The following is a 26,639-nucleotide window of genomic DNA, read 5'->3' as shown; positions in this document are numbered from 1 at the left end:
AACATGGCACAGCCTTCTGGGTGGCTCACCTGCATGCAGGGGTTTGATCTGAGTTATTACAGCTTTCCATTTTTAAAAAAAATTTTGAATGTATCTTTAAATCTTTCATTTTCACTTTAGTTTAGCTTCTAGGATATTTTTAAAGTTTCACTTTTAGTTTTTATAACCTTCAGAGTCAGTCTTGTTTTTTTTTATGAATACATGATCCGTACTGATTTATGAAGTTCAGATCAGTAAAACAAAACTAAAACATCTGTGAGGTCACTGAGGTCACACTGGCTCCAGCTCTGTGGTTATCAGCCCAATAAACACCACAGGTGAAAATCACATGGTACAAAAACACCTCACTCTGTAACGCTGACAGGGACAATTAAACTGTGTCTGTGAGTGCGTGTGTGAGTGTATCTGTGAGTTTGTGAATGTCGGTGTGTCTGTCGGTGAGTCTGTGTGATCTGCTTGATTATGTGAGTGTGTTGACCTGCTTGACGTTGTCACTGAGGAAGACGAAGTAGACACAGCAGAAGCCCAGCTGTGTGATGATGAGGAACAGGTTGACGGTCCGCCTGAGCGAGACGATGAAACAGTTAAAACACAGAACAGGACGACATCTCTCTGATCACATATTTAATTCTTTGAGGTTCACAGGTCTGAAAGAATTTCCTTTCCTTTAAAAAATGTAAGGTTTTTATTTATTTATTTTTTTCTTATGCCTGTGGGACTAAATCTGACATCTTTACATGTTTTACATATTAAAATTAATTTGTTTTCTTGACGGTGTCTAAAGAAACACCGAGCAGAACAGGTGAGCATGTTTCTTACTTTCCCCACTGTGAATGTCGCCTCAGCCACGGCACGTTTTCCATCCCGTACTGCACAGCCTCGCCGTAGGTCAGAGATGGTCGGTTCATCCTGCGGGAAGGGGTGGGGGGAGAGGATCCAGGTGTCAGTCAGTTTCAGCTGACATGAAGCTAAATAACCAAACTGAAAATAACCAGGACAGAAAAGTCGCCCCCTGCTAGACATAAAGGTATCCAGGTACTGGCTTCATTTTACAAGCCTGGAGAAGCCATGTCCATCTTTAATATACAGTTTATAAGTTCACTGCAGTAAACACCGCCTGAACACAAGCTTAAGCTCCAAAGCTTGTGTGAACAAAGCAGTTCATCTGGTGTCCAGCAGAGGCAGCAGTGAGCCAGCTCCGACATGTTTACAGGCCGACACAGAGACTGGTTTAGTCTCTATGGATGATTTATAACTCAGCTGCTTAAATTGCATTAAGGCTTAAAGCTTGCACGATCAGGAGTGTGGCCTCTCTGACTGACAGGTGGATGGTGACACAGGCAGCTGTAGCTGCTAGCTGTCTGCTAGCGTCACCGGAACTGGACTTCTGGACGTGTTTGTGCTGTTGGAGGCTTTTGGAGCATTTTAATGACATCATGTGACCCATAACATGGCTGCTGCGAGGTTACTGTACTAACAGAGCAGCTCACAGATACCCTGACTTTGGGACATTTCAGGAGCCCAGAAGCACACGAAATGAGCTAAAATGATAAAGCCTGCAGAAACCCTCTGAAGTAAAAACAGATAAACGTTATATACGAAGAGTTAAAAACAATAAAATCCTTAGTAAGGCTTGTACACAGGTGCACATGCCCAACGAGTTGACAAAGAAATAAGAAAATTAAGTTTAGTTTGAACCCTTATTGGGTAACTGCGGTTCTTCCATATCTATGACAGAATCAGAGAAGTGACGACTGACTCTACAAAAATGAAACCTCTAAAAACAGGAAGGGCCGCGACCACTTCTGTGTCTCCTCAGCTGATACGTGACAGTGCAGAGGTGTCCGTTCACGCTCGCGATCTCCTTGATCCTTTTAATCCCAGCTAATGGATCGCCGTGTGAACTGGGCAAAGGGTGGGCGAGGGGTGGATGGGCAGGTTCACAGTCACAGGTAGTACACTAATTAAGATCTAATAGTGACTGCAGTAATCTGCTGAGCTGCCACGTGTCACCAGCTGTAAAACAGATAAGCCCCGGTACTCTGGGTTTTCGGCCACATGGCTTCACTTATGTAATCCCACTAAAACTGATCACAGGTCACGGTGACAGTGTTTGGTAATGTCTGTGACAGCTGATGAGCCTCAAGCAGGAACAACAGCAAACACAACAAAGCCGCTGCAGAGCAAACATGCGAGGACGAGTGTGGTTTTAGTGCAAAGGAGATTAATTATTGTGGGTGATTTTAACATCCATGTTGATGCTAAAAATGACAGCCTCAACATGGCATTTAATCTGTTGTTAGACTCAATTGGTTTCTCTCAAAATGTAAAAGAACCCACCCACCACTTTAATCACACTCTAGATCTTGTTTTAACATATGGCATAGAAACTGAACATTTAACAGTGTTTCCTGAAAACCCTCTCCTGTCTGATCATTTCTTGATAACATTTACATTTACAATAATTGATTACGCAGCAGTGGAGAGTGGACTTTATCAAAGTAGATGTCTTTCTGAAAGCGCTGTAACTAAGTTTAAGAATATAATCCAGCCACTGTTATCATCGTCAATGCCCTGTACCAACATAGAGCAGAGCAGCTATCTGAACGCTACCCCAACAGAGGTCGATTATCTTGTTAATAATTTCACCTCCTCACTACGTACGACTCTGGATACTGTAGCTCCAGTGAAAACTAAGGTCTCTAATCAGAAGTACCTGACCCCGTGGTATAATTCTCAAACACGTACCCTAAAGCAGATGACTCGTAATCTGGAGAGGAAATGGCGTGTCACAAAGTTAGAGGATCATCATTTAGCCTGGAGAAATAGTTTGTTGCTTTATAAGAAAGCCCTCCGCAAAGCCAGAACAGCTTACTACTCATCACTGATTGAAGAAAATAAGAACAACCCCAGGTTTCTCTTCAGCACTGTAGCCAGGCTGACAAAAAGTCAGAGCTCTTTTGAGCCAACCATACCTTTAACGTTAACTAGTAATGACTTCATGAACTTCTTCACAAATAAAATTTTTATCATTAGAAGAAAAAATTACCAATAATCATCCCACAGATGTAATATTATCTACAGCTACTCTTAGTACCATTGATGTTAAGTTAGACTCTTTTTCTCCAATCGATCTTTCTGAGTTAACTTCAATAATTACTTCCTCCAAACCATCAACGTGTCTTTTAGACCCCATTCCTACAAAACTGCTCAAAGAAGTCCTGCCATTGATTAATTCTTCGATCTTATATATGATCAACCTATCGCTAATAATCGGCTATGTACCACAGGCCTTCAAGCTGGCTGTAGTTAAACCTTTACTCAAAAAGCCATCTCTAGACTCAGCAGTCTTAGCTAATTATAGGCCAATCTCCAACCTTCCTTTCATATCAAAAATCCTTGAAAGAGTAGTTGTCAAACAGCTAACAGATCATCTGCAGAGGAATGGTTTATTTGAAGAGTTTCAGTCAGGTTTCAGAGTTCATCACAGCACAGAAACAGCTTTAGTGAAGGTTACAAGTGATCTTCTTATGGCCTCTGACAGTGGACTCATCTCTGTGCTTGTCCTTCTTGACCTTAGTGCAGCATTCGATACTGTTGACCATAATATCCTATTAGAGCGATTAGAACATTCTGTAGGTATTACAGGTATTGCACTGCAGTGGTTTGTATCATATCTATCTAATAGACTCCAATTTGTGCATGTAAATGGAGAGTCCTCTTCACACACTGAGGTTAATTATGGAGTTCCACAGGGTTCGGTGCTAGGACCAATTCTGTTTATATTATACATGCTTCCCCTAGGCAGCATCATTAGAAGACATAGCATACATTTTCACTGCTATGCAGATGACACCCAGCTCTATCTGTCCATGAAGCCAGATAACACACACCAATTAGTTAAACTGCAGGAATGTCTTAAAGACATAAAGTCTTGGATGGCCGCTAACTTTCTGCTTCTTAACTCAGATAAAACTGAGGTCATTGTACTCGGCGCTGAAAAGCTTAGAAATATGGTATCTAACCAGATTCTTCCTCTGGATGGCATTACCTTGGCCTCCAGTAACACTGTGAGGAACCTTGGAGTCATTTTTGACCAGGATATGTCCTTCAACGCACATATTAAACAAATATGTAAGACTGCGTTCTTCCATTTGCGCAACATCTCTAAAATTAGAAATATCCTGTCTCAGAGTGACGCTGAAAAACTAGTTCATGCATTTATTACTTCCAGGCTGGACTACTGCAATTCATTATTATCAGGATGTCCAAAAAACTCACTGAAAAGCCTTCAGCTAATCCAAAATGCTGCAGCAAGAGTACTGACAGGGACTAGAAAGAGAGAGCATATTTCTCCTGTTTTGGCTTCCCTTCATTGGCTTCCTGTTAAATCCAGAATTGAATTCAAAATCCTGCTCCTCACATACAAGGTCTTAAATAATCAGGCCCCATCTTATCTTAATGACCTTGTAGTACCATATCACCCTATTAGAGCACTTCGCTCTCGCTCTGCAGGCCTACTTGTTGTTCCTAGAGTATTTAAAAGTAGAATGGGAGGGAGAGCCTTCAGTTTTCAGGCCCCTCTTCTTGGAACCAGCTTCCAGTTTGGATTCGGGAGACAGACACTATCTCTACTTTTAAGATTAGGCTTAAAACTTTCCTTTTTGCTAAAGCATATAGTTAGGGCTGGACCAGGTGACCCTGAATCCTCCCTTAGTTATGCTGCAATAGATGTAGGCTGCTGGGGGATTCCCATGATGCATTGAGTTTTTCCTTTCCAGTCACCTTTCTCGCTCTCTATGTATTAACAGACCTCTCTGTGTTGAATCATATCTGTTATTAACCTCTGTCTCTCTTCCACAGCATGTCTTTTATCCTGTCTTCCTTCTCTCACCCCAACCGGTCGCAGCAGATGGCCGCCCCTCCCTGAGCCTGGTTCTGCCGGAGGTTTCTTCCTGTTAAAAGGGAGTTTTTCCTTCCCACTGTCGCCAAAGTGCTTGCTCATAGGGGGTCATATGATTGTTGGGCTTTTCTCTGTATCTATGAAGCGCCTTGAGGCGACATTTGTTGTGATTTGGCGCTATATAAATAAAATTGAATTGAATTGAATTGAATTGAATTGAATGAAAATGAGCTGCGCTTGATCTGCTGCAAAGGCATGAAGGACGCAGTTCAAACAGAAAGACTCAAAGCAACGAGGACTCGAGCACAGCTTACAGAAACCCACCCTGACCTCTCCAGTTAGTTAAAAATAATAAAATAAAACGTGCAGCTCAGAGACATCGTAAAACAGACAGGATTCATCATCAGCACTGGATTCACTGGATCTGTGCATCAACATACAGCTGATTTCTCAGCAGAGACACAGACTCAGACTGTTTTGTTCTCATGATCTGATGATGATACCAGCGTCACATGACACTGGCCCACAAACCTAGTTTAATTTGCTCTTGTGCCTCATGCTACCTCATCTATAAATATAAGGCATAATGGTAGCAGCTTTCATCGCCTAAATATACAAAATCAAAATTAGTAAAGCTTTAAATTACATGTGGTGGGGGACACCCTGCACCCGCCTTTAGACTCACAATTTTATCACATGATTATCGCTTTAACTGGAATTTTAATGTGAAATATTCAAAGTTTAAAAAAAACCCCCAAAAACTAGTCATTAGAGATTTTGCTCAATGACCTGCCTGATATACATTTTAACTAGAGGTGGGTTGATCAATATCAATTGTATCAGAACCCACACTGGTGTCAGATCAGATGGAAACTCTCCTCTGAGCTCTGAAAATTAAACAAACAAACCTGCTGTGAAACATGTCTGAACCTTTCTGTGTCGTCTGTTTGATTTACAGCCTTCAGCACATTTAAATACAGAAGCTGACCCAGAGTGTTTCAGACACTAGCGCATTTACACTCTCCAAAAAACCCTTTCAAAATAAAAGCTGAAATGTGTGTCTTACTGCATTATTGTGGAAAGTAGAAATCAGTGATTTAGTGATCATTAAAATCTGTTCAGAATTGATAAGGATTCATCTCATAAGTCTTGACACACTGCTGGTCACACATTAGCTGCTGCAAAAACATCAGGTGAGTGCGTCAATCGGGCTGGTAGTTATTTTACAGTCTGCTGCTTCCAGGCGTGTGTGCAGTGAAAGAAAAACAGCATTTTCCTGACATTTTACATCTCATTTGAGCAAACAGCAAAGAGCCGCTCTGCTCCAACGTAAAGTTATATCGAAGTGACGCACTTATCCTCTCAGCCACGTCCAAACACAGGGACCTTACAGTCTTCCTGCTGAGCCTCCAGCTACTTTGAGAAACATAAAAAAAAAAGCTTTTATTCTGTGTATTATGTGTTCCCATCCGATCCCTGTATCGAGTGTTTGCGTTAGATGAAGAACAGGAGTGAGCTTTTATCTGAATGTGTGTGGGCTGAGGCTGTGCGGATTACGGAGGACGACGGGATGTTTGTGAGGAAATCAAACCAGATGTTTGTGTTTTTGAGGGCTGAAGAGCGAGAATTGAGATACTCACTTTGCACTGAGGTGGTGGGAACACGTCACCAGCAGCTTCATGCAGTGGACCGCGATGATGCCCATGACCAGAAGACTGATGGGTCCGAGCTGCACACAAACACAGACCAAGTTTGTGTGGCGTTTAAAGGCTCAGACTAATTCTGTGTCATGAGACCTTTGCAGGTATGCTTACCACCAGCCCTGCATTCTTGACAGCCAGAGGCAGACCCAGCAGGCCTGTACCAATATTCCCTTTGAGCAGGTGGATCAGAGTCTGGAAAAAACTGCAGCACGAGAAATAAAGTTAGAATCAGACCAGCCAGATCTGCACGTCCTGCATTGGACAGTCCGAAGGCATTTTACTCACGAGGTCCCCGCCTGTCCTCCTATCCTCTCGTAGTTGCGTTGGGGTCTGGACGGTCCCGGAGGAGACGGACACAGAGCGTCCAGCTCAGACGGATTTTGGTCGGACAACAAAGCTGAGACGAGAGGCAAAGAGACAAAGACGAAAACCATGTGTTTGACATCACGTGACCCTCTGATGTGTTTACCACCCTGTCTTATGTCAGTCAGCAGTGTGTAAGCAAGCTTTCCTGCACCGTCACCTTTCACAGTGATGTGACAGTCCGGTTATATACACACAGGTGTCATCCACCTCGTCATGTGACCTGACACCTACACTCTCAGTGACAAACTACAGGACCTGAAAGACTTGAAGTTGGAGAAGAAACCCTTCAGGTCTGGCCGTGCATGAGGCTCGCTGCACATGACTATAAACACGGTGATAACTGAAGATCACCTGACTGCAATAAAAAGGAAGTCCTGAAGGCACACATTAGGCTCAGTGCTGTGTTTAATAATGTGGCGCTTTAGTACTTGTTCATGACTCTTATTATCCCTTCATGATAAAAACTGGAAGTACTTCCACGTGAGAGCAGAACAGCAGGAAGCTGTGAACTGAGCTGAGACACAGCGCTATAAAACTAACAGTTATAAAAGCGTCTTTAAAGATCTGAGAGCATCGTAACTACGTTCAGAGGAACCCGAGCCTTGCACTCATGAACCTGTCACCAAACACTTCTTATCTTTGCTCTTTATTTGATCTCAGACCAGCAGGTAAACTAAAAATAGCCTCAAAGGGAGGTTTTCAATTATAAATGAAAGTGGACATTATAACACCCCACCCCCACTGTATCTGGCGTCCACACATACATGCTTATTAATGCTAAGCACACACATAAAACTCTATTACTCACACAACACACACACACAAGCCCGTTCAGCTATCTTAGTGAGGACCTTCATTAACATAATGCTTTCCCTAGCCCCTTACCCTAACCATCAAAAATGAATGCCTGACCCTGACCCTGACCCTGAACCTAACCATAACCTAATTGTAACCCTGACACTAAAACCACATTTTGAGCCTCAAACAGGCCTTCAAACTTGTGAGGACCGGTGAGTGTGTCCTCACAAGTGACTGTTGGTTCTCACAATTATAGTAGAATGAAGATTTGGGTCCTCACAAAGATAGCTAGACAGGAACACAAACACACACGCGCTGCAGCAGCTGCATGTGTTTAAAGTCTTTAGAAAGTAAAACCCACTTTGTGCTCCTACACTGAGGAACCATCTCTGACTTATCTAAGAACTCAGAATGACTGACGGCAGCACATCAGCGACCCACAGACACCAAACAGACAGGCGGTCACTGCCATCACACTCAAGGATTAAAACAAGCTGTAGAGCAACCCACTTTCTTCAGCCTTAAACACGACCTTTAATCTGAAAATACTGGTGGGAAGAAAAAAGCTTGATTCTTTGAATTAACTAATAACTGATGACCAATCAAAATTAACATTGAAGAACATGAAGAACTACTCAGCGATGCAGAGACTGAATCAGACTCTGACGCGTTCCTTTGCTGATGATGATAAAGTGACCCTCTCCGACCTCAGCTGACCTTTCAGCTTTTTAAAGGAGGCAAGTTTGATTTTTGGAGGTAAACATTGTACATGTCACCGCAGCGCATCATCTGCCTCCATCTCCTCCTATCCTTCCTTCCTCCTTTGTCACACCACCCCTCTGCATGTCTTCCTGTTCTCCTCCTGCTTGGCAACTCCATCTTCATCCTCCACACATGCTCAGACCATCTCAGCCTGTCTGACTCTGAGCTGCCCCTCTGATGGACTCATTTCCGCTGTGTTGCTTTAATCTTTGTACCAGAGGCACAGTTACACCCATGCCTTCCCGTGCTCCCTCCCTACATCCTAAATAACATGAACGAGTGTAACAATGAAACCACGACATAAGCAACATCAAACTTCAGTCAACAATCTTCTAATCCACATCTACAAACTGAACATGCTCGCTCACAGATCTATGTCGTGACCGCTCATAACGAGCACTTCGTGTCTGGCCGTGACCTCCCGCCAAACCAGATGCGAGCCAGCCAGCAGACGGATTCTGTAGATGAAGTGAAAGCTGCTTTGATGATTCACCGTCTACCTGCCAGCTGGGATTACACATAATCCCTGTGTGACTGTGGCCCCGGCTCACGTTCGTGCGCCGTATCATTTTTAACCATCGTCCTGACTTTACTACCTTCGCCTCGGCTGTCTATGTCGCTGGACGCCATCATGCTGGGTGGGAAGGTTTGGCAGACAGCCGGGCGTCGTCTCTCCCAGCCTCACGGAACCTAATGCAGCGAGATCAGGGAGTCCAGCGTGGACGCCTGTCCACTGCAATCAGATAAGAGATAAGAAGACAATGAGATCTGGCAGCAGCAAAACAAAAACAGAGTCAGAAACTGAGCATGCTCACAGGCTGCTGCACGAGTCCCTGAACTGGACCTCTGCACCGTGTTTGCGTTGCTGGAGCCTTCTTAATGACATTATATGACCAATAACACAGCTGCTGTGAGGTTAATCATGCTAACATTGAAGGGAAACAGACCTCCTTCATACTCGCACAAGGTTTCAAACACACGCTTCGTTGTTCGTGTCTGATGGCTTTCGGAAGAAAAGCCGAAAGAGGTTTTTAGGGGACAATTCTGAGGCTTGACTTCTCCTGGCACTTCCTCTTCAGAGGAGCGTGTTTCCCAGCAGCGGTTTACCAAGCGTGGCCAAAGTGTCGCCATCAGGAGCGACTCAGCATTTTTTTTGTGTTAGTTTTCTTTTTTTTTTTTTACAGCGAGTCATGACTCGAGAGGCCTGAACAGCACAGCGCGCAGTTTCTGCACTTAAAACAGCATCAGCAGCTCAATGTGGGCTTTTATTTCACTATGTGACAGAAAGGTTCAGTCCTGCAGCATTGCTTCTTGCTTTTGTGCTCCCACACAACTGCTTTATATTTCAGGCTTCACCCGCAGAACGAAGCAATCAGTTATTAAATATCACATTTCGAAGGTGCTCATCTTCAAGTACCTTCATAACTGTACGCTCTGTCCTAAAAGCAGTCAGCTGTTGTTGGGTGATATCTGTAACACTGTGCATAAAGCTGATTCAAAGCCTCCTCGGCCGGCTGAGCTGACAAATGAGCATGTTTTTATTTCACACCAATAATCAAATTGGAAAGTATATAAATAAAAATGTCACCCAGGTGAGCAGGAAGTGATTTACCTGAGCAGGAAACACTGCTGAGAGTTATAAAGATTCATTCAGCCATTCTCAGAAACTACGATTAGTCGTTACTGATCGAGCTCGTCCTGATGCTTAGGTGTGTCCCGATGCTCTCTCTCTTACACTCTGGTCTCTTACACTCTGGTTTAATCTAATGGCCAATGATCATCATCAGCGTGTGTTTATCAGGTAAATGTGACACGGAGCCTGCTGCTGTGGAACACTGTGTACATTGATGGCTGAGCAACATGAAAATGAGCTCGTTATCTCACGTGTTTATCTCCTCTGGAGAGAAGAAGCCTTTATATATTTACCTACAAACAGGAGGAGGTTTAAAGTGTACCTGTGCAGATGTTGACCCCAGCTGCTCTTCAGAAACCGCGCCAGTCGAGTTAGCGTATTTGTCATGTTTATTTACTTTCTGGTATTTTCTTTTTCTTCTGTTTTCGTCTTCTGGCCCTCGCGTTAAAACAGATATGAGCTGCTGTGTATTTTACTGTGCAGGTAAACCGTGACAGTCCCAGCCCGAGCCCTAGCCCCCGCCACCCTCGGTGCTTTAACGGCAGTCAGCGCGATAATCGCATCATTTTAAACTGTCAACGGACACAGACCCGACGGGCATTCCTGCCATAAACACAATAAACGAGCCCACGGTCCCGCAAAACCGGCTGTGAACGGAGGGTTAGCTGTTAGCCACAGTTAGCTGTGTGCCGCGGTGCCATTTTCGGTGTAAACACCGAGCCGCGGCAGCAGCGGCCAGCCTTACCTCGCAGACACCGCGCGGACTCGGTCCTCCTGGCCTCGTTATCAGCTCTCAGTCCGCCGCAGGCCGCTTTATTTTTGTATCGTGCTCATGGTGGCGAAGCAGCACAGATGGAAGGCAAAGCGGGACTGTGCTCTGTCGGGCTCGACTCTCCAACAGGACAGCCAGCGGTGTGGTCACATGACATTGTCGAGAGGGACGGTCGTGGCGTTCGACGTGATCCCGTTGCCATAGATACGGATTATAACGTCGTGGCGGTTGGTAAACCATTTTATTTTATTTTTATTATTTATTTTATTTTTATTATTTATTTATTATTATTTATTATTTATTGGTTTAATCTTTTTTCTCAGTTTTCTGTTACCATTTGCGCAGTCCTGTATATTCACTTCTACACAATAAATAAATAAATAAAATCACTAGTTTTACGTGAGCTTATCGAAAGGAATACGATTACTTAGACTAAAACGCTGTATAATGCAGTTAGCTCTGTTCTCATATTCTCAAATCTGCTTTCGGATTCATTGGGCTTTTATTTTGGAAACTCGTTTAAGGATTTAGGTTCGCTTGCTGTTTTCACCGGGGTAGCTAGGACAAGGTAAAGACTGGGGGCCTAAGAGTACAGCTTTCACAGTCTTACTGCGTTATGATTGCAGACTTCTCCGACTCTCTGTGAATGGTACTCATGGCCTCTGATCAATCAGTGGTTGTTAGTCATTGGTCACGACAGTTTGCATATTAATCATCAAGAAACTGGCCTCACAGCCCATTGTTCGCCGTTGGTGCTACTTTCATTCATTATGCAAATGCACTGATTATAATGTTGGAAACTTGCAGTCAGCTGAGACGTTTCTCCCACTGGAAACGATACGCCGAGAATGAACCGATCAACTTTTTGGGATTACAATAATGCAGTTTGTTTTTAATTTTTTTATTATTATTATTAAACTTGTTCAGCTTGCTCAACCAACCTATTTAGCCAAGTGAAACTAAAAGTGTACCGTTCATGTTAAAATAAAATTATTTTGATTAAAGGGTTATTTTATGTATATTAGATATAAACATTGTGAAAACGGTCTTGAAAATCTTGAAAATCTGGTATTCTTAACCCGGATATCCGGTGTTTGTTGTGCTAACTGCAGCTAGCTTGCGGCTAAACAGCGGTCCCATCCTGGGAGTATTTGGAGCCGTGTAGTTACGTGGAGGCAAAAGTCTACAGCCGGTCTGTTCGCCGGGTTAGAACACGTCACTTCAGACATGACTGTAAGGTTTTAGGGGAGATTTATGCAGTTTTGTCGGCGTTAAGTTTAACGTTAGTCCGTAGCTGCTTTCTAAATGTCCGTGCACAGGGTACAGGAGTGTTCTTGTTCTGAAGTAACTTTAAATCATAACCGGGGGCTCTTGCAGCTGCACTGCTCGGCTTACTTTGTTGTAAATGTTGTACATGTTTCAGGAAATGAGGTGTGGGGTTCACTAACCGGACTTTGATGTGTGTCTGACAGAAGCACGAGTTTGAGGTGGCCATGACGTGTGAGGGTTGCTCAGGAGCTGTTACCAGGATCCTGAACAAGATGGGAGGTGAGGCTGATCGTCATATCTGACACGAAAGCAGAGGAAAACCCAGCAGTTCAGTTTTATTTATACAGTCCTCTCATGGCAGCAGTTAGTTTATACTGGAGTGGAGAGACTCCAGTATAAACAGAGCAATCATACACTTGGCATGTGACGCTCATGCAGACGGTTATGGTTTTCACCTGACTCTCCGCAATTATTATTGGTTTGGGTAATTATCTACATTTTTCCTGGTGCTTTGTAGAAAGTTACAGCATTTGGAGGATCACCGCCTCACAGTGTTAGCTCTGCTGTCACAGGAGCTATGAGGAGATTAAAGTATTGAGCAGAGTCAGGGATGATGGGGGGGGGGGGGGGGGGGGGTAGATGTGAAGGAAACGTTCAGGGTCACCTGGTCCAGAGTCACCTGGTCCAGCCCTAAATATATGCTAGGAAAGTTTGAAGCCTAATCTTAAAAGTAGAGAGTTTGTGTGTCTCCTGAATCCAAACTGGGAGCAGCTCAGCTACGTGCAGTGATGACATTTAACTCTTTTCCCCAAAAGCAACCTTTTTTTTGTGCTGACCCGAGCAGTTTTTCATACTGCATGTGCCCATCAGAAGTTAGTGAAGGTGGTCTCAGCCTGTGCAGCAACCATTGCAAAAACCAGAAGCATGTTTCGTCCTGTCTGTTACAGAGGATCCAGTTCCTCACGTTCGGCCCACAGGTCCCCTGATGCTGCTGTTTTCCTTTTAGCCTCGTGTGACTCAATGATCCAAGTATCACTTCTGTTTTTACAGCACGTCCTCCCATCAGTGGTAATGCTGACTGTTTTAGGGAGGCAGAGACATCGATGTGATTTTGTTTTTATGTTCCTTTTCCCAGATGTGAAGTTTGAAATTGACCTGCCGAAGAAGCTGGTTTGGATCGAGTCTGACAAAGACGTGGATGTTCTGATGACAGCGCTGCAAAAGTCTGGAAAGGAGGTCAAATACAACGGCACGAAGTGAAGGACCTGCACCAGGTGACCCGGAGCATTTATAGTCCACGTGTTTTCCGTAGATTGATGTTTATGACTCTCTCTCTCTCTCTCTCTCTCTCTCTCTCTGTGTACCGTTTTCTGCATTATTCGCTTGCTTGTTACGCACAAATTTAAACTTTTTAAAATTAGCGCTTAGCGGTGTCTCTAATAAAACCGCAGTATCTTCAGAGGTAATGTTCATGTGTTGATTAATGGTTTTCTTTTGGTTTTGATGTACTGCAGAATATTTTTATAAAATCCCAGGCCAGGAAAATCGCCTTCATGTTTTTCTGTGTTTTGTCTTCAGCTACTTTGACACAAAGGCATCTGCTGTGATGCTCACACCTTCGATAAAGTCTTGCTTGTGTCAGCTTCCTTTTTATAGATACAAAAATATGTAAATGTACTGATCTGAATTATAATATATCTGACTGTCAAAAATTAAATCGAATCGTGGATCGAATCGATTTGGGACCTTGTGAATCGGAATTGAATCGATTCTAGAAATCAGTGACGATACCCAGCCCTATTTATGACGGCCATAAAGTTCCTGTAAGTCTGCAGTTTCGTGCTGAGTTTACTGCATGCAGGAACATATCAGGGACACGATCTTCTTCCAGCAGCTCACAGAAACGTTAACAGGAGAGCGCGCTCCATCGGCTGACTTTAACCTTTGTGCACATTTAGAGGATGTTTATCTTCTGCTTGTCTCAGATCCCCCAACACTTCATTCAGAGTCACATCACAATTAGTAGAGTTACACTTTTATTTTTTCATATTTTTTTTTAATGCAAATGTCTTTTTTTTGTCTTGCTTTAGGAAATAATTCTTGCTGCTGCAAACTGAAGATTTAAGATGAAATTCAAGTTAAAGTCTGAGAGACCCTCAGTGAGTCTGCACCCCATCCCATCCAGCTGTCACGCACAAACAACACCCTCCCCCCCCCACACACACACACTTGATGCAGACAGGAAGTGTGCCTCCTTTGACCTCCTGAGTTAAAACATCGTCCTCACACAAACCTGCCGAGCGTAATCATCTCCAAACCTTTACCTTCAGGCTGTAAATGAAAAAAGGAAAAAGCAGCATCTTAGATTTAGTTTCAGCTATGTGATGATGATGATGATGATGATGACGATGACTCCATTTCCTGGGGTGTAAATGATGAAACCTGTTGGCTGTGTTTGCTGAACCTGTTTTATTAAATTTGTTGATTTTATTCATAAAAAGACCATTTGAAGCTCTGCTGTGTGAGGATATTTGGAGCTCCGCACCATGTGGTGGTGAGGGTGGGACCACCTGCTGCACCTCCCCTCTGCTCCTCAACACTACAGTCTATTCTCTGCTGTTTTTGTGATTTTTAGGAATGTAAGGAGCTCTCCTCCTCGCCCGCTGTCTCCATAATGCTCGAATGTCTCAATGCTGGAGAAAATAAATCATTTCTGTCTTCAGTACGTCAGACTTTATTTCCACTTGAGTCTTTTTAGAAAAACACTGTCTACAAAATATTGTCTCTGTTCAGCATACAAATGCAAATATACTAAAATTCTTTTTTTTTTTTTAACTGTAGGTTGTGTAATAGTCTGTACTAACCTTTGACCTCAGATATGCTCTGTCCTACTGCGAGGAAATCTTAAAGGAACAGTGTAAAATTTCACCACCTGCTTGCAGTCAGCTGAATTCTGTTTTCTTCCCCCTCCCTCTCCATTGCATGATCCTAGCTAGAGTGGCCGCTGTAGGACAAACGTGTTAGTGACCAAATAGCTCAAAATCATTAAATTTAGTCTGTGCCCATAAAGCAGGGGTGGAGAACTCCAGGCCTCAAAGGGCCTGTGTCCTACAGGTTTTAGATGTGTCCGGCTGATTTAAATGGCTGAATAACCTCCTTAACATGTCTTGAAGTTCTCCAGAGGCCTGGTAATGAACTAATCACGTGATTCAGGTGTGTTTTCACCCAGGGTGAGATCTAAAACCTGCAGGACAGCGTGCGTCCCTTGAGGCCTGGAGTTCCCCTACCCCTGCTGTAAAGTAAAAGTACATTTTTATACAAGTTTTATTTTAACATAGCTGAACAATAAAGCACTAAAAATGACAGATATGGTCAGTTAAACATACTGCAGTATTTTATGGCTTGGTATGGTCACTCTGTTCATCATTAGTGAGTGTACTTGGATGCAGTGAGTCTGGAGTTTCTGTGGAAGGCTGTCAGTCTGCTGGAACCTTACTGACAGATGGCATCAAACACCTTTAGGATGAACTAGAACACAGGTTGTGACTCGGTGCTCTCATCCAGCATCAGTGTCTGAGCTCACGAAGGCTCCTCTTGCTGGGCAAAAATAACAGACACCGAAACCTTATAGAAAGCCTTCACATATTGGAAGCTGGTACAGGTTAAGGCTCCTGTCGGTGGCCTGGTCTGTAATCACACACTCACATTTAACTGAAGCACCAAAGAAATGATTTGTTCTTCCACAAATCCTGTAATGTCAACAAAAAGTGGACCGGCCAGTGAGCAGACCTCTGTCTGCTGAGACTGATTAACCTCAGCTTGTTCTCTCATGTGGGTAAAACCATTGTATTGCAAACGGTTATTGGGGAGGGAGCAACAACAATAATTCTGTTGTTTCTGCAGAAATTGTCTCTGAGCAGGGAACTGAGGAGTGAGCAATCTCCTCTTCCATGACTTTGATGTTCTCTGCAGCATCACAGAAGGACTTTCATCTTGTTTTCAATGCCGCTCAGAGACCTCCACCTTTATTAGAACTTTAATCTGGACCCTCTTATGATTCACGATTGTTTAAGAGGAAAGGAAACTGGTTCATAACGAGAGCAACGGCCTAAGGCGTGACATAAAAACAACAAACAGACAGAATTTGACATGTGTGAAAGCAGACGGTTTGTCGGTTTGCTGACACGTCACCACAGAAGTCACGGTTATATTTGCACTCGCTGTAAACTGAAGGTGGGAAGCCGTTCTTACAACTCAGCCCTTCAGCCAGCAGGGGGAGCGGTGTGGCCACGCTCTTCTGCCTGAGGAGCTCCCGGCCGTGTCAGGGACAGAAGACAAAAAGTGCCTCAGACCACAGAGCAGGTCAAAGAAAGTGCTGAATGAGAAAAGCTGATGGCTAACTCTGGATTCTGTGTGGCCTCGGTGTCTATCACAGACAGATTCTCTCCTCCTGTGCTCAGTCAGGTCAGTCGTATTTATTCAGCCCAACAAGACAAAGATCCAGAAAACAGAAGACAAGCATTAAAACATCTAAATCAGACACAGAAGCAGATACGACTGTACACTGATACCACGAACACTCCCTGAGCGTTTGATGTTATTTTTTATTTTTTTATAAAAACCAAGCAGAAGATTTAATTTGAGTCTTTTCTCACTGAAGCATGACGTCTGTGGATCATAATGTCCACAAACATGGACGATGACATCATCGTTAATGGGAGGAGCTCAGAGGAGCCCAGCGAGGCCCTTCAGTGTGAACACAGTCTCACTGTGTGCAACTCCACAGATAACAGAGCTGCCAGCACATAGAGACTCACTCATACAAACCTCCCACACACACATATTATAACACGCACACATTATAACACGCACACACTCTTCACTGAAGCTGCCGGATATGTGTGTTAGAGAGATTAGTCCAGTAAGATGAAGAGTGTTCTTACCTGGGCAGCACCCAGGTGAGCAGTGAGGCCTTTACCAGTTCTCTCCAGGACAGCTGGAGCAACTCAAAGGAGACAGCTAAGAATCTCTGACCAGGTAAGACTAGGAGCTGTTCAGAAGCCAGGAAAACAAAATGTCAGCAAACTTGGCCACAGACGACAGTCCGGCTGTGTGTTGCTGGTCCTAAAGTACAGGTGTGTGATGACCTGGGTGAAGACAGGTGAGTCTGCTGAAGAGCGGGACCTGGGAGGCCCTACCAGCAGACGGAGCCCAGAGCAAACCCAGCTCACCTTTACCTGCGGAGCAGTATGAGAACACAGGAAGGCCTCGTACCTCGTCCAGTTTTATTTAATGAATGGGGATGTTAAGAGGGATGTTAAACATGGATCCTTTTTTATTATCTTCTTCTTCTTAAACTCTGTTGACTGCTTGGTTTCAGGCCTCTTGACTGATCTTTGCCAGTTGTAAGGGAGTTCTTCCTTCCCACCATCACCAGGTGATGCTCACAGCAAATCAATCTGATGGAGCTTTGAGGTTGATGTTAATTAGTGCTATGCAAATAAAACTGAACTGAAATGTGAAATATACTTGAAAATGGTTGGATGTAGCCTCAGAATAACGTCAGCTTTAGCTCAGCGTATGCCATAAACACACATACACACCTGTCCGCAGGTAAACAGTAACAGGTAATTTATGTGTGTGTGTGTCCTATGGTTTGGGCTGAGGTGGGGTTGGGTGTAGTTATTGCTGTCACGTCCTGTCCCGGGCGCCAAAGCAAACAGAAGCATCAGCAGGAGGTTACAGACAGTCGGGGAAATGTGCAGTTTGACAGACGAAAGCAAACAGGCAGTCCGGCCTGTGGCTTCGCGTCTCTCTGGGAGTCCCTGCCATATATTTCCTCCACGTTTGGTGGAAATTCATGTGGACCGTTGCCCAGAATTCATACGCCGGGAAACGTAAAGTACATGGATGTGAGCTAACACCATCCTCCCACAGCACAGCGGAACAGAAACAGGTGGAGGTAGTGACAGCGAGTTATCTGCAGAGGTTTGTGTGTGATGAAGTGAGACAGAACCAATATTTTAAAGTAGCCAGAAATTGATTGACACGAAAAGCTCTTTAATATTTTCACTTAGGAACATCACCTGCATCTTTAAGCTTTGGAAAAAAAATGAAAAAAAGAAGAAAGAGTCTGTTTTGCATCTAAGAGTCTTTTTTTGCAGCTGTTGCTACAAAATTGTCATTTCATGTCAAACTGTGTTATTTTTGGATTTTTCATAGATTCAACAAAAGAAATGCGAACAAATAATGAAAACACCGGTTAAACAACAAAACTAACAAACCAGTGAGTGATGCCACTCAAACCAGGCTCACCCTGGCCGGGTAAGACCCATCGAACAAAACACAGCGTGGAGGAGCACGGAGGAGCACGTGCTGCCTCATCCGTCTCCAAGAAAAGCCGCCAATACAACGTCGTGCGATATTTGCGTCTGCCGTGTTTTGGATAAGACAAAAATGAGGGTTCTAGTCTCCTATCTGCATTCCAAAATTAACATAGTCCCCAAATCTGGATCAGGGACCTCGATCAGAATGTGGATTATTTAGAATTCCCGTCATTATCCCAATAAGCTCATGCAAACACAAACACAGTCAGAGAGTGGCAGATTACAGCTGGAAGACAGATAAAAGCAGGAGAAGCAGACATGTGTGCATGAAGTGTGTGAGCTTTGATCTGATAGCAGAGAGCAGCCACCACAGACGACGTCTTCAGAGGAGGATTTGCCCTTGGCTGCTGATCGTAGCCACAAAATGACGAACACAAGCCTGAGTGCGCTCAGCGGCGTAAATGTGATTAACTTGGACAGACATTCAGCAGCAGCTCTTTGTGGCCTCATGCTTCTGCGGAAACATTCTGCATTTATTATATAAGCTCAGATAGCTCAAACACTCAAACGCATCCACCTTCAGGTGTTTTATTTTGTGATTTTACCTGCCAACCACTCAGTTTGGCTGCTTCAGCCCAACCAAACACATCTCATAAAAGTTGCTTTACTTTAGTAGAATTTGATCTGAAGCATCTCAGGATTCATCACATAAAGTCAGAACACTTTATAAAATATGCTACAACCATCATCCAGTGTCCATGGTAGCCTCCTGCCACAGTTACACTGTTAATGTGCATAAAAATGGCTCAAAGACGTTATACAGGTTTACAAATGGAACAAACAGAACCAGGTCTGTGCTTGCTAAAAGACTGATTCTAAATCCTCCTGTAGTCTGTAGTCAGTAATTTAACCTGTGATCGCAGAGGAGTTAGGAAAGGTGGCCTCTAAGCCCACTTGTTCTTTTTACTGACGCTCATGCCTGTGTCTGAGTGTCAGGTGTGCCGGTGTCTTCACTCTGAGGAGATACAGATGTGCACAAGTGAACACCCACGAAGGCGACAGGACACCAAACTGAGCCCAGATGAGAACTGTGCTGCACTCACCTGAGCGTTCTGTCCCTCTGAGCTTCCAGGACATATTGAAACTAAAGTAAAGTAATGAACACAGTTTTAGTTATTTAATTATCTTAATTATGCAATAAAATCTCTCTATCTGAACCATGAATTAAAGCAGCAAAAGCATATAGCAGGAAGAGTATGAGGTAGCAGACTGATGTGTGCTCACACTTGAAAGCCTTTAAACTTTTACTGCATGCCTCAAATCCAAGCCTCTGGTGTGTGTGTGTGTGTCCGAGGTTTACACGTCACCAAACCGTCTGCTGCAGCCTCAGCTCTGGCTCAGCTGTGCAGCGAGAAATCACCTCATTCTTCACTGACTTTGTCGTTCACATCATCTGTGATGGATTCAAACCCAGACGTCTTCTTTTGGGATCTCCACAAGAATTTAAAATGAGTTTAATACAGATTAAAATGGATGGTGCACCATCATACCTGCAGAGGATTTCCTAAACCTGAGCTTAAACTACGCTCTGAGACTTGATCAGCTGGTTTTAGCTGGTTTAAATCCTCAGTTTATATTAAATGTGCAGTAGTATTATAGTTTGATGTTCTGGATGGATGCTTGAAATGCGACAGAGCATCACGATTTCCTCAAAAACCAAATCAGTCCCACTGCGTCACCAAGCCAAACCAAAACCATGATGGAGGGCTGCAGGCTGTAATTACAGGACAGCCGATGAGCTCAGTGCCTCAGCGCCGGGACTACAGCCCAGGCCTCTACAGGATACGCTGTCGCCCACTGAAGGTGTCCACAACCATCCCCACCCGGCACAAACCAAATAACCTGAAGGGGGAAACGCGAATGCTGGCCCAGGCACACATGCTCAGTCCACACATGCATTTAGATGAAGAAAGGAGTGAAAATATCTGCTTCAACTGACTCTTCACAGCTGAACTCGGGACGGCAGACTGATCGATTTTACAACATAATGAGACATGAATTTATTGGTGATTTAGACTAAAAAGCAATGCAGGAAGACTGCAGCAAAAACAAACAACACTGTGAAAGAGTGATGGGTGCAGTTCAAACTTAACTTTAAAGAGCTGTGATTAGCTCGTCTGACAGTTAGCGATCTTGTCATGAGCCATGCTACTGTTAGCAGCTCCTGTTAGCATCTTTGCATGTCTGATTTCCTGATGAAACCGCAGAAGGAGTCACGTCTCCTCCAGGGTCAGGGTGGGGAGCTTGGGTTAACTACTCCACTCTGAGCAGCACAGTGTGTGCACATGGCCGCCCCTCCCTGAGGCAGGTTCTGCTGAAGGTTTCTTCCTGTTAAAAGGGAGTTTTTCATTCCCACTGTTGCCAGAGAAAGTCAGAAATGGACCGGAGGACCAAGACAGAAACATTTAAATAGCTCAGTGTGCAGAGGTGGAAAGAGTACTAAAATATTTTACTCAAGTAAAAGTACTATTACTTTGCTGAAATTTTACTCAAGTACAAGTAAAATTACCTGTCTAAAAATTTACTCAAGTAAAAGTAAAAAGTAGCTCATTTAAAATGTACTCAGAGTAAAAGTTACATAGTTACTTTTTTGTCAGCAGGAGGACAGCCTCTTCTGAGTAGTGCAAAAAAGACAATGGGATAAATCTCAAAGTAGTTGTTTTTTAATTAAAAGAAAAACTTTACAAATTAAAGTGCAGTGGCAGTTAAACTGCAAGTCTATACATCAAAATGGATAGTGGTCACCAAACCAACCAACCAAACTGTCAAAACCATATAATTCTTTTACATGAGAATGTGTTCTAAACTGTCAAATAAGAGAACAAGTACGGAATTGAGCTGTACGGCAGCTGCTATAAAAATGTGTTTTAATTTTTTAAACTTGGCCCTGCTCTGTTAATTTTGAGGAGCAATTCAATTCAATTCAATAAAACTTTATTGATCCTGAAGGTTGACTCCGAAGGAAATTGGGTTAAGGCTGCCGACCTTTGCCAGCGCCATCTTACCCTCCAACCATACATACATTACACAAACATCACATGGGGAAGACAGGTCAGAGAGGTATAACAATGGAAAATGCACAACATGAGGAAAGATAAGGAGAAAAAAATAACTCGCCCCAGACTGAGCTCCAACAGGGAGATCAGTTTGAGAACAGAAAAAAACACCTCTGCACATAAGAGCACATGTTATTCTTTTGCCTGCAGTGTGAACATATGTGGGTTAAGTAAGAAAGTAGCCGCTTCTGTCTTCTGTCTAATTTAACTATTTTTTTAAAAATAAATTATTATTATTAACAAACAGTAAAGGTGTAAGTAAAGACATTTTCTTTTGGCAATTTACCAATCCAGTAAAAGAAAATTTAAGTTGCGTGGACAACAACGTGCCCAATAACAGCTTATGTCTTAACTTAATGTGATTAACTTGAGCACAGCCTTTTTGCTAAAATAAATATATAAGTTTCATTTAACTTACCTCTACATGCTCGCGCAGGTTTGATGTGGAATTTTTAAAAGCTGCTAACTTGGTCTCTCTGGGCAAACACAGCTTACACTGCATAATAAAGCTGTTGCCTTTCTTGCACTTGAAGCCGAAATGGTCCCTTAAATACGGCCAGGGGTTCACATTGGTTTCTTTGAGTTCAGGGTCAGCAGAACTCGACGGGATTTCTTTTTTTGCTGGATCCGTACCACCGATGTCACACTCCATCTTTATCGTGACCCCAAGCCAATTTGTTCTACTACCCATCATTCCCTGCAGTATTTCTGAAGCGCAATGTTGTTGTTGGTTTTTTTTTTGTTCTTTTAATTTACTCAGTAACGGGTGTGATTGAAAATGTAGCGAAGTACAATACTTTTTAAAAAATATACTTAAGTAAAAGTAAAATTACCATCTTGAAAAATGACTTTAAAAAGTACACAAAAAAACTACTTAATTACAGTAACGCAAGTAAATGTAATTCGTTACTTGCCACCTTTGTCAGTGCAGCATCATTATCAACATTATTATCACTTTGACCTTCAGATCAGTTTATTGACCTTGAAGGAGAGGTCAGAGGTCAAAGGTGACACAATATTTTAAATCTTTATTTGTTGCTTTCTATATGCTGACAACACAGCACATGTGTAAGAAGCACAGTTTCTAAGTTATAAGATTTTTTCATCAGTTTCATGAAGCTGACCTTGATGGCCTCGGTGGATGGAAGACAAATTTTCATGACTGTTACCAACATGGAAGCAGTCATCTTTACCATGACAACATGACTGTTTCCCTAACCCTACAGAATGAAATTCTGAATGAAATTCGGACATCGTAAACAATCATTTCATCTTAATGATTCCGCTGTGACCGTCAGCATGCTCAGTCTGGAGCAAACATCCAGCCGGCTCACTGTTGTTTTCTTTCAAGGGCACATTTATGAAAATCAAATAGCGTCTCAGGAATCAGGCAGCCTGTAAAAATCTATTTGGGTTTTATTGTGTTTCTCCACATTTCTTCCATTGATCAGGGCGCTGTCACATTTTCTATTTCAAGCTGAGTTTCTGTTTTTTAGCTCAGGGTGCGGCATCGAGCAGCAAGCGTGTTATTTACACCTCAGAGTTTGTTCATATGAGTAAAAAAAAAAAGAAAAATCTAAAATGACCCATAATTTATTCTGAGTGTGGGTTTATACTCCATGTTTCTGTTGGTATGGAACAGCAGCAAGAGGAGGAGGAGGAGGAGGCCTGAACCTCCATCAAAGTGAAGAAGCCTCCTGAAGGCCGGCATAGAGCAGCAATCATTTTAAGAGCCTGTGATTTCACAGGAAGAGGTCAAAGAAGAAGCTTTAATGCTTGTTTCTGGGTTTAAAATTTTCTTTTTTAGTTTAAAAACTGACCCCCCAACCCCTCATCAGACTCGAAGAAACACCAGAACTTGCTGCAGCTCTGGTGTTTACAGTCAGGAAAAATCATAATTTCATACATTTTGCACTGAACAAAGCTGTAAGCAATAAGAGATGCAGCCTGCAGCAGGTACACTGCAGTCTAACGACTTTACAGGTGGAGTCTGGACTTGAAGACTGCCTCAGTTACAGTAGAAGATCCAGGTGGAGGCTGAACACAGAGCAAGGTTTACTGATGAAAAATCCAAAAGGGAACAAAGTGGTTTCTGTCCTGGTGGTGGACCTTTAACTGGCGCTTTATCCTCTGGAGGATGTTCGACGGTGTGTGTTTTGTGGACGTGGAAAAGCCTAAACCTGTCAGGCCCTCTGTTCTGGTCCCAGTAGAACCACAGTGGGAGGCCGCATCACTTTGACTGCAGTAGGTCGGACCGAGTCCTGCTGGCTGTTGGATTCTGTTCCAAGTGTAGCTGCACAGGGCGGGGTGTCACTGCAGGTCGTTTGCTGGGTCAAATGTGAAGAGGCTGGAATGAAAATGAACACTTCAAAGTCTCAAGCTGTGCTCCCAGCAGGAGAAGGGTGGAGGAGATCAAGTATCTCAGAAGAGGCAGCAGGAGAGGCACATTGGCTCTGCTGTGGTGATGAGAAAGCTGAGCGTGAAAGCTGCAGATTTCCTGATTGGGGTGCGTTCCAGCCCACACCTATGAGTGCAGGTGTTGGCGGAGACCAGAGGAACAACATCAGAGATACGAGGGCTGCCCGGTCATTCGGCAGGGACTCCTCGAAAGTAGCCAACAATGAAGTTTGGCCTCTGCCCAGCATGCCTCCTGGATGCCTTAAGGTGAAGTTGGAGGAGTTACGGGCCAGATTTACTAAATGTGAGCACAATCTCCAAAGAAGCCATACATGCCTTTTACCACAGTCATGCTGTTCATTTCATTTCAATTTTCAGCCTTTAATATTGATGTAGCATCTGTAAACTACATGTTGCAAATTTTGGTAAATTTTAGATGCGGTTTAGAGATTCTCCTCCCTGTTGCTCCTTGAGAGGAAATGCAAATGCAGCAGGATCTCTTACCTGTAACTGTCACTGTGCTGTTGCCCTAAACACAGACAGTACTTTGTAATGGCAAAGTAAATCTGCTGTGTGACTCAATTCAATTCAGTTTTTTATAGCGCCAAATCACAACAACAGTCGCCTCAAGGTGCTTTCTGTTGTACAGTAGATTGTACAATGATAGATTCAGAGAAAACCCAACAATCACATGACCCCCTATGAGCAAGAACTTTGGCGACAGTGGGAAGGAAAAACTCCCTTTTAACAGGAAGAAACCTCCAGCAGAACCAGGCTCAGGGAGGGGCGGGGCCATCTGCTGCGACCAGTTGGGGTGAGAGAAGGAAGACAGGATAAAGACATGCTGTGGAAGAGAGACAGAGATTAATAGCAGGTATGATTCAATGAAGAGAGTCTATTAACACATAGTGAGTGAGAAAGGTGACTGGAAAGGAAAAACTCAATGCATCATGGGAATCCCCCGGCAGCCTACATCTATTGCAGCACAACTAAGGGAGGATTCAGGGTCACCTGGTCCTGGTCCACCTGGACTCGGACCTGAATGACAGCAGAACTTTGACCCGAAGGAAGACGAGGCACAAATCCAAAATCAAAGCAGAAGAGGAACACAAAGAAAAGCCTTCAGCTCAACAAGACAGGAAGCAAAAACACGAGAACCAAATACTACCAACAAGAATCCAGAGCTCAGAAAAACCCCAGGACCACCACACCGTGTGACCTTCAGGTCAAATGTGGCGGACACGCTGCTCACAGGCCATCAATCAGGTAACTCTGTCATAAAATGTGAGAAATGTGCGCGCGTGTAAATGCCAGTATGCTTTTGCAGTTACGTCCCTGCAAAGACTTTTCTCAGACAAAATAAATTATCCTGCAGTGTGATGAACACATCGCACAGCAGAAGAGCAGAGCTCGTTCTGCTATCCCCAAAACATCACCGATATTAAATCACAGGGATTATTTAAAAAATAACACAGCTATCAGCCAATCACAGACCTCAGATATTTCTGTTTCTTTGTTTCACTACGTGGCACACAGATGGGTGTGTTTCCATAATCCTGTTTAATAATGCTGCCACATTACAGGGGCGTTTAAATCCTCACATCTTCAGACCTGCAGAGCTGGATGATTTAGCAGCAGAGGAAAAAATAATGACATGTTTCATCAGACACAGAGAGACGACTGCCACGTTTGCAGAGAGAAGGGAGGGAAGAAAAGAAGAAAAGGTGGGCAGACTGAAGAGTAACAACACCTCCTCCCCTCTTTTCTCTCCATCTGCAGCTGGACTGTGGCTTCCTCGCAGAATGGAAAACGCCACGTTGCATTGCAGGGATTTTCCCTCTCTCCCTCTGATCCAGCTGTTCTTCACATCAGCTCTGGTCTGCATGCTGGGAACAGACAGTAGCAGTCCATCAAACAATGAGACAGAGACAATGAAGGGCGAGCCGAAGAGCATGAGGCATGCACATGGTTCTTGATTGCTTCTGTCTGTCAGAGGACAGCAGGTACTGGAAAAGCAGTTCATGAGTCTGAACTGTGGTGACGCAGATGTTCTACAAACGCCCCAAAGCACTGAAGTCACTGAGTTACAGCTTTACGGGAACAAGACTGAAGCTTTAGTGCAGAGCGAGATCGTGAATATTTAACTCAGGTATAGATACACATTTACGGAAAAATAAGATTTACTTGCACAGAACTTGGACCCGAGGTTCAAGACCAGACGGAGAAGAACTCAGATAGCTGCAGTCTGTCCAGCAGAGGCAGCTGTGAGCCAGTCCCTATAGACAAACTTTAGAACAATGTTTCTCACCTAGTTTTCAGTTTGCATTATTATGGGTGTGGCCTCTCTGACTGACAGGTGAACAGTGATACAGGTGGCTGTAGCTGCTAGCTGCCTGCTAGGCTTCACCTCAGCTACCTGGAGTCCCTGAACTGGACCTCTGGACCGTGTTTATGCTGTTGCTCCATTCTGTTTGGCTTAAACAACCCGGGACACAGAGAGGCTTCCGGTGCAGGTGTACGCCAGCAGCCATCAGTGACCATCACCAACCAGACACGCACTTATAATAATAATAAATACCATATACCCAAATACT

General features: G+C 43.7%; 2 protein-coding genes and 1 long non-coding RNA gene across 8 annotated transcripts in view; 1 reads left to right on the top strand and 2 right to left on the bottom strand.

Moving 5' to 3' along the window:
• Positions 1-11,051, bottom strand: part of slc36a1 (solute carrier family 36 member 1) — a 35,054-nt gene extending 24,003 nt beyond the window's left edge. For 2 of the 5 annotated variants that reach the window (XR_014877610.1, XM_085182905.1), the window contains exons 1-7: positions 10,911-11,026; positions 9,129-9,265; positions 6,892-7,003; positions 6,718-6,808; positions 6,544-6,632; positions 820-909; positions 479-563 (exon numbers count right to left, since the gene is read on the bottom strand). Coding sequence is in view for 4 of the 5 variants with exons in the window: in XM_085182905.1 (XP_085039031.1) it covers positions 479-563; positions 820-909; positions 6,544-6,632; positions 6,718-6,808; positions 6,892-7,003; positions 9,129-9,165 (504 nt within the window). In the remaining variant the exon portion in view is untranslated. The other 3 variants (XM_085182919.1, XM_085182912.1, XM_085182926.1) reach the window with 3 other exon arrangements.
• Positions 11,018-14,931, top strand: atox1 (antioxidant 1 copper chaperone). 2 transcript variants are annotated; one of them, XM_085183052.1, is made up of 4 exons: positions 12,010-12,170; positions 12,410-12,485; positions 13,342-13,480; positions 14,297-14,931. In XM_085183052.1, the coding sequence occupies exons 1-3, from the start codon at positions 12,165-12,167 to the stop codon at positions 13,464-13,466; spliced, it is 207 nt and encodes a 68-aa protein (XP_085039178.1). In that variant the 5' UTR covers positions 12,010-12,164; the 3' UTR covers positions 13,467-13,480; positions 14,297-14,931. The 2 variants fall into 2 exon arrangements, with proteins under 2 accessions (XP_085039172.1, XP_085039178.1); XM_085183046.1 differs by lacking the exons at positions 12,010-12,170; positions 14,297-14,931 and adding an exon at positions 11,018-11,164 and having other exon boundaries at positions 13,342-13,481.
• Positions 13,664-26,639, bottom strand: part of LOC146523829 (uncharacterized) — a 290,156-nt gene continuing 277,180 nt past the window's right edge. The window contains exon 3 of the long non-coding RNA XR_014877637.1: positions 13,664-13,767. This is a non-coding gene — a long non-coding RNA (uncharacterized LOC146523829). The remainder of the gene's footprint in view (positions 13,768-26,639) is intronic.

Source organism: Neolamprologus multifasciatus, chromosome 2 (assembly GCF_963576455.1).
Source record: "Neolamprologus multifasciatus chromosome 2, fNeoMul1.2, whole genome shotgun sequence".
NCBI classification, from domain to species: Eukaryota; Metazoa; Chordata; class Actinopteri; order Cichliformes; family Cichlidae; genus Neolamprologus; species Neolamprologus multifasciatus.
The sequence above is the reverse complement of the archived record's forward strand: the minus strand, read 5'-3'. Positions and strand labels throughout refer to the sequence as shown.

What these genes read in the sequence shown, in the direction of transcription:
- atox1 (XM_085183046.1), top strand. Translation starts at nt 11,018, where the DNA reads ATGGAAGGCAAAGCGGGACTGTGCTCTGTCGGGCTCGACTCTCCAACA. An exon ending in CGGATTATAACGTCGTGGCG is followed by an intron (nt 11,165 to 12,409) that starts GTTGGTAAACCA and finishes TGTGTCTGACAG; the next exon opens with AAGCACGAGTTTGAGGTGGC. An exon ending in GATCCTGAACAAGATGGGAG is followed by an intron (nt 12,486 to 13,341) that starts GTGAGGCTGATC and finishes TCCTTTTCCCAG; the next exon opens with ATGTGAAGTTTGAAATTGAC.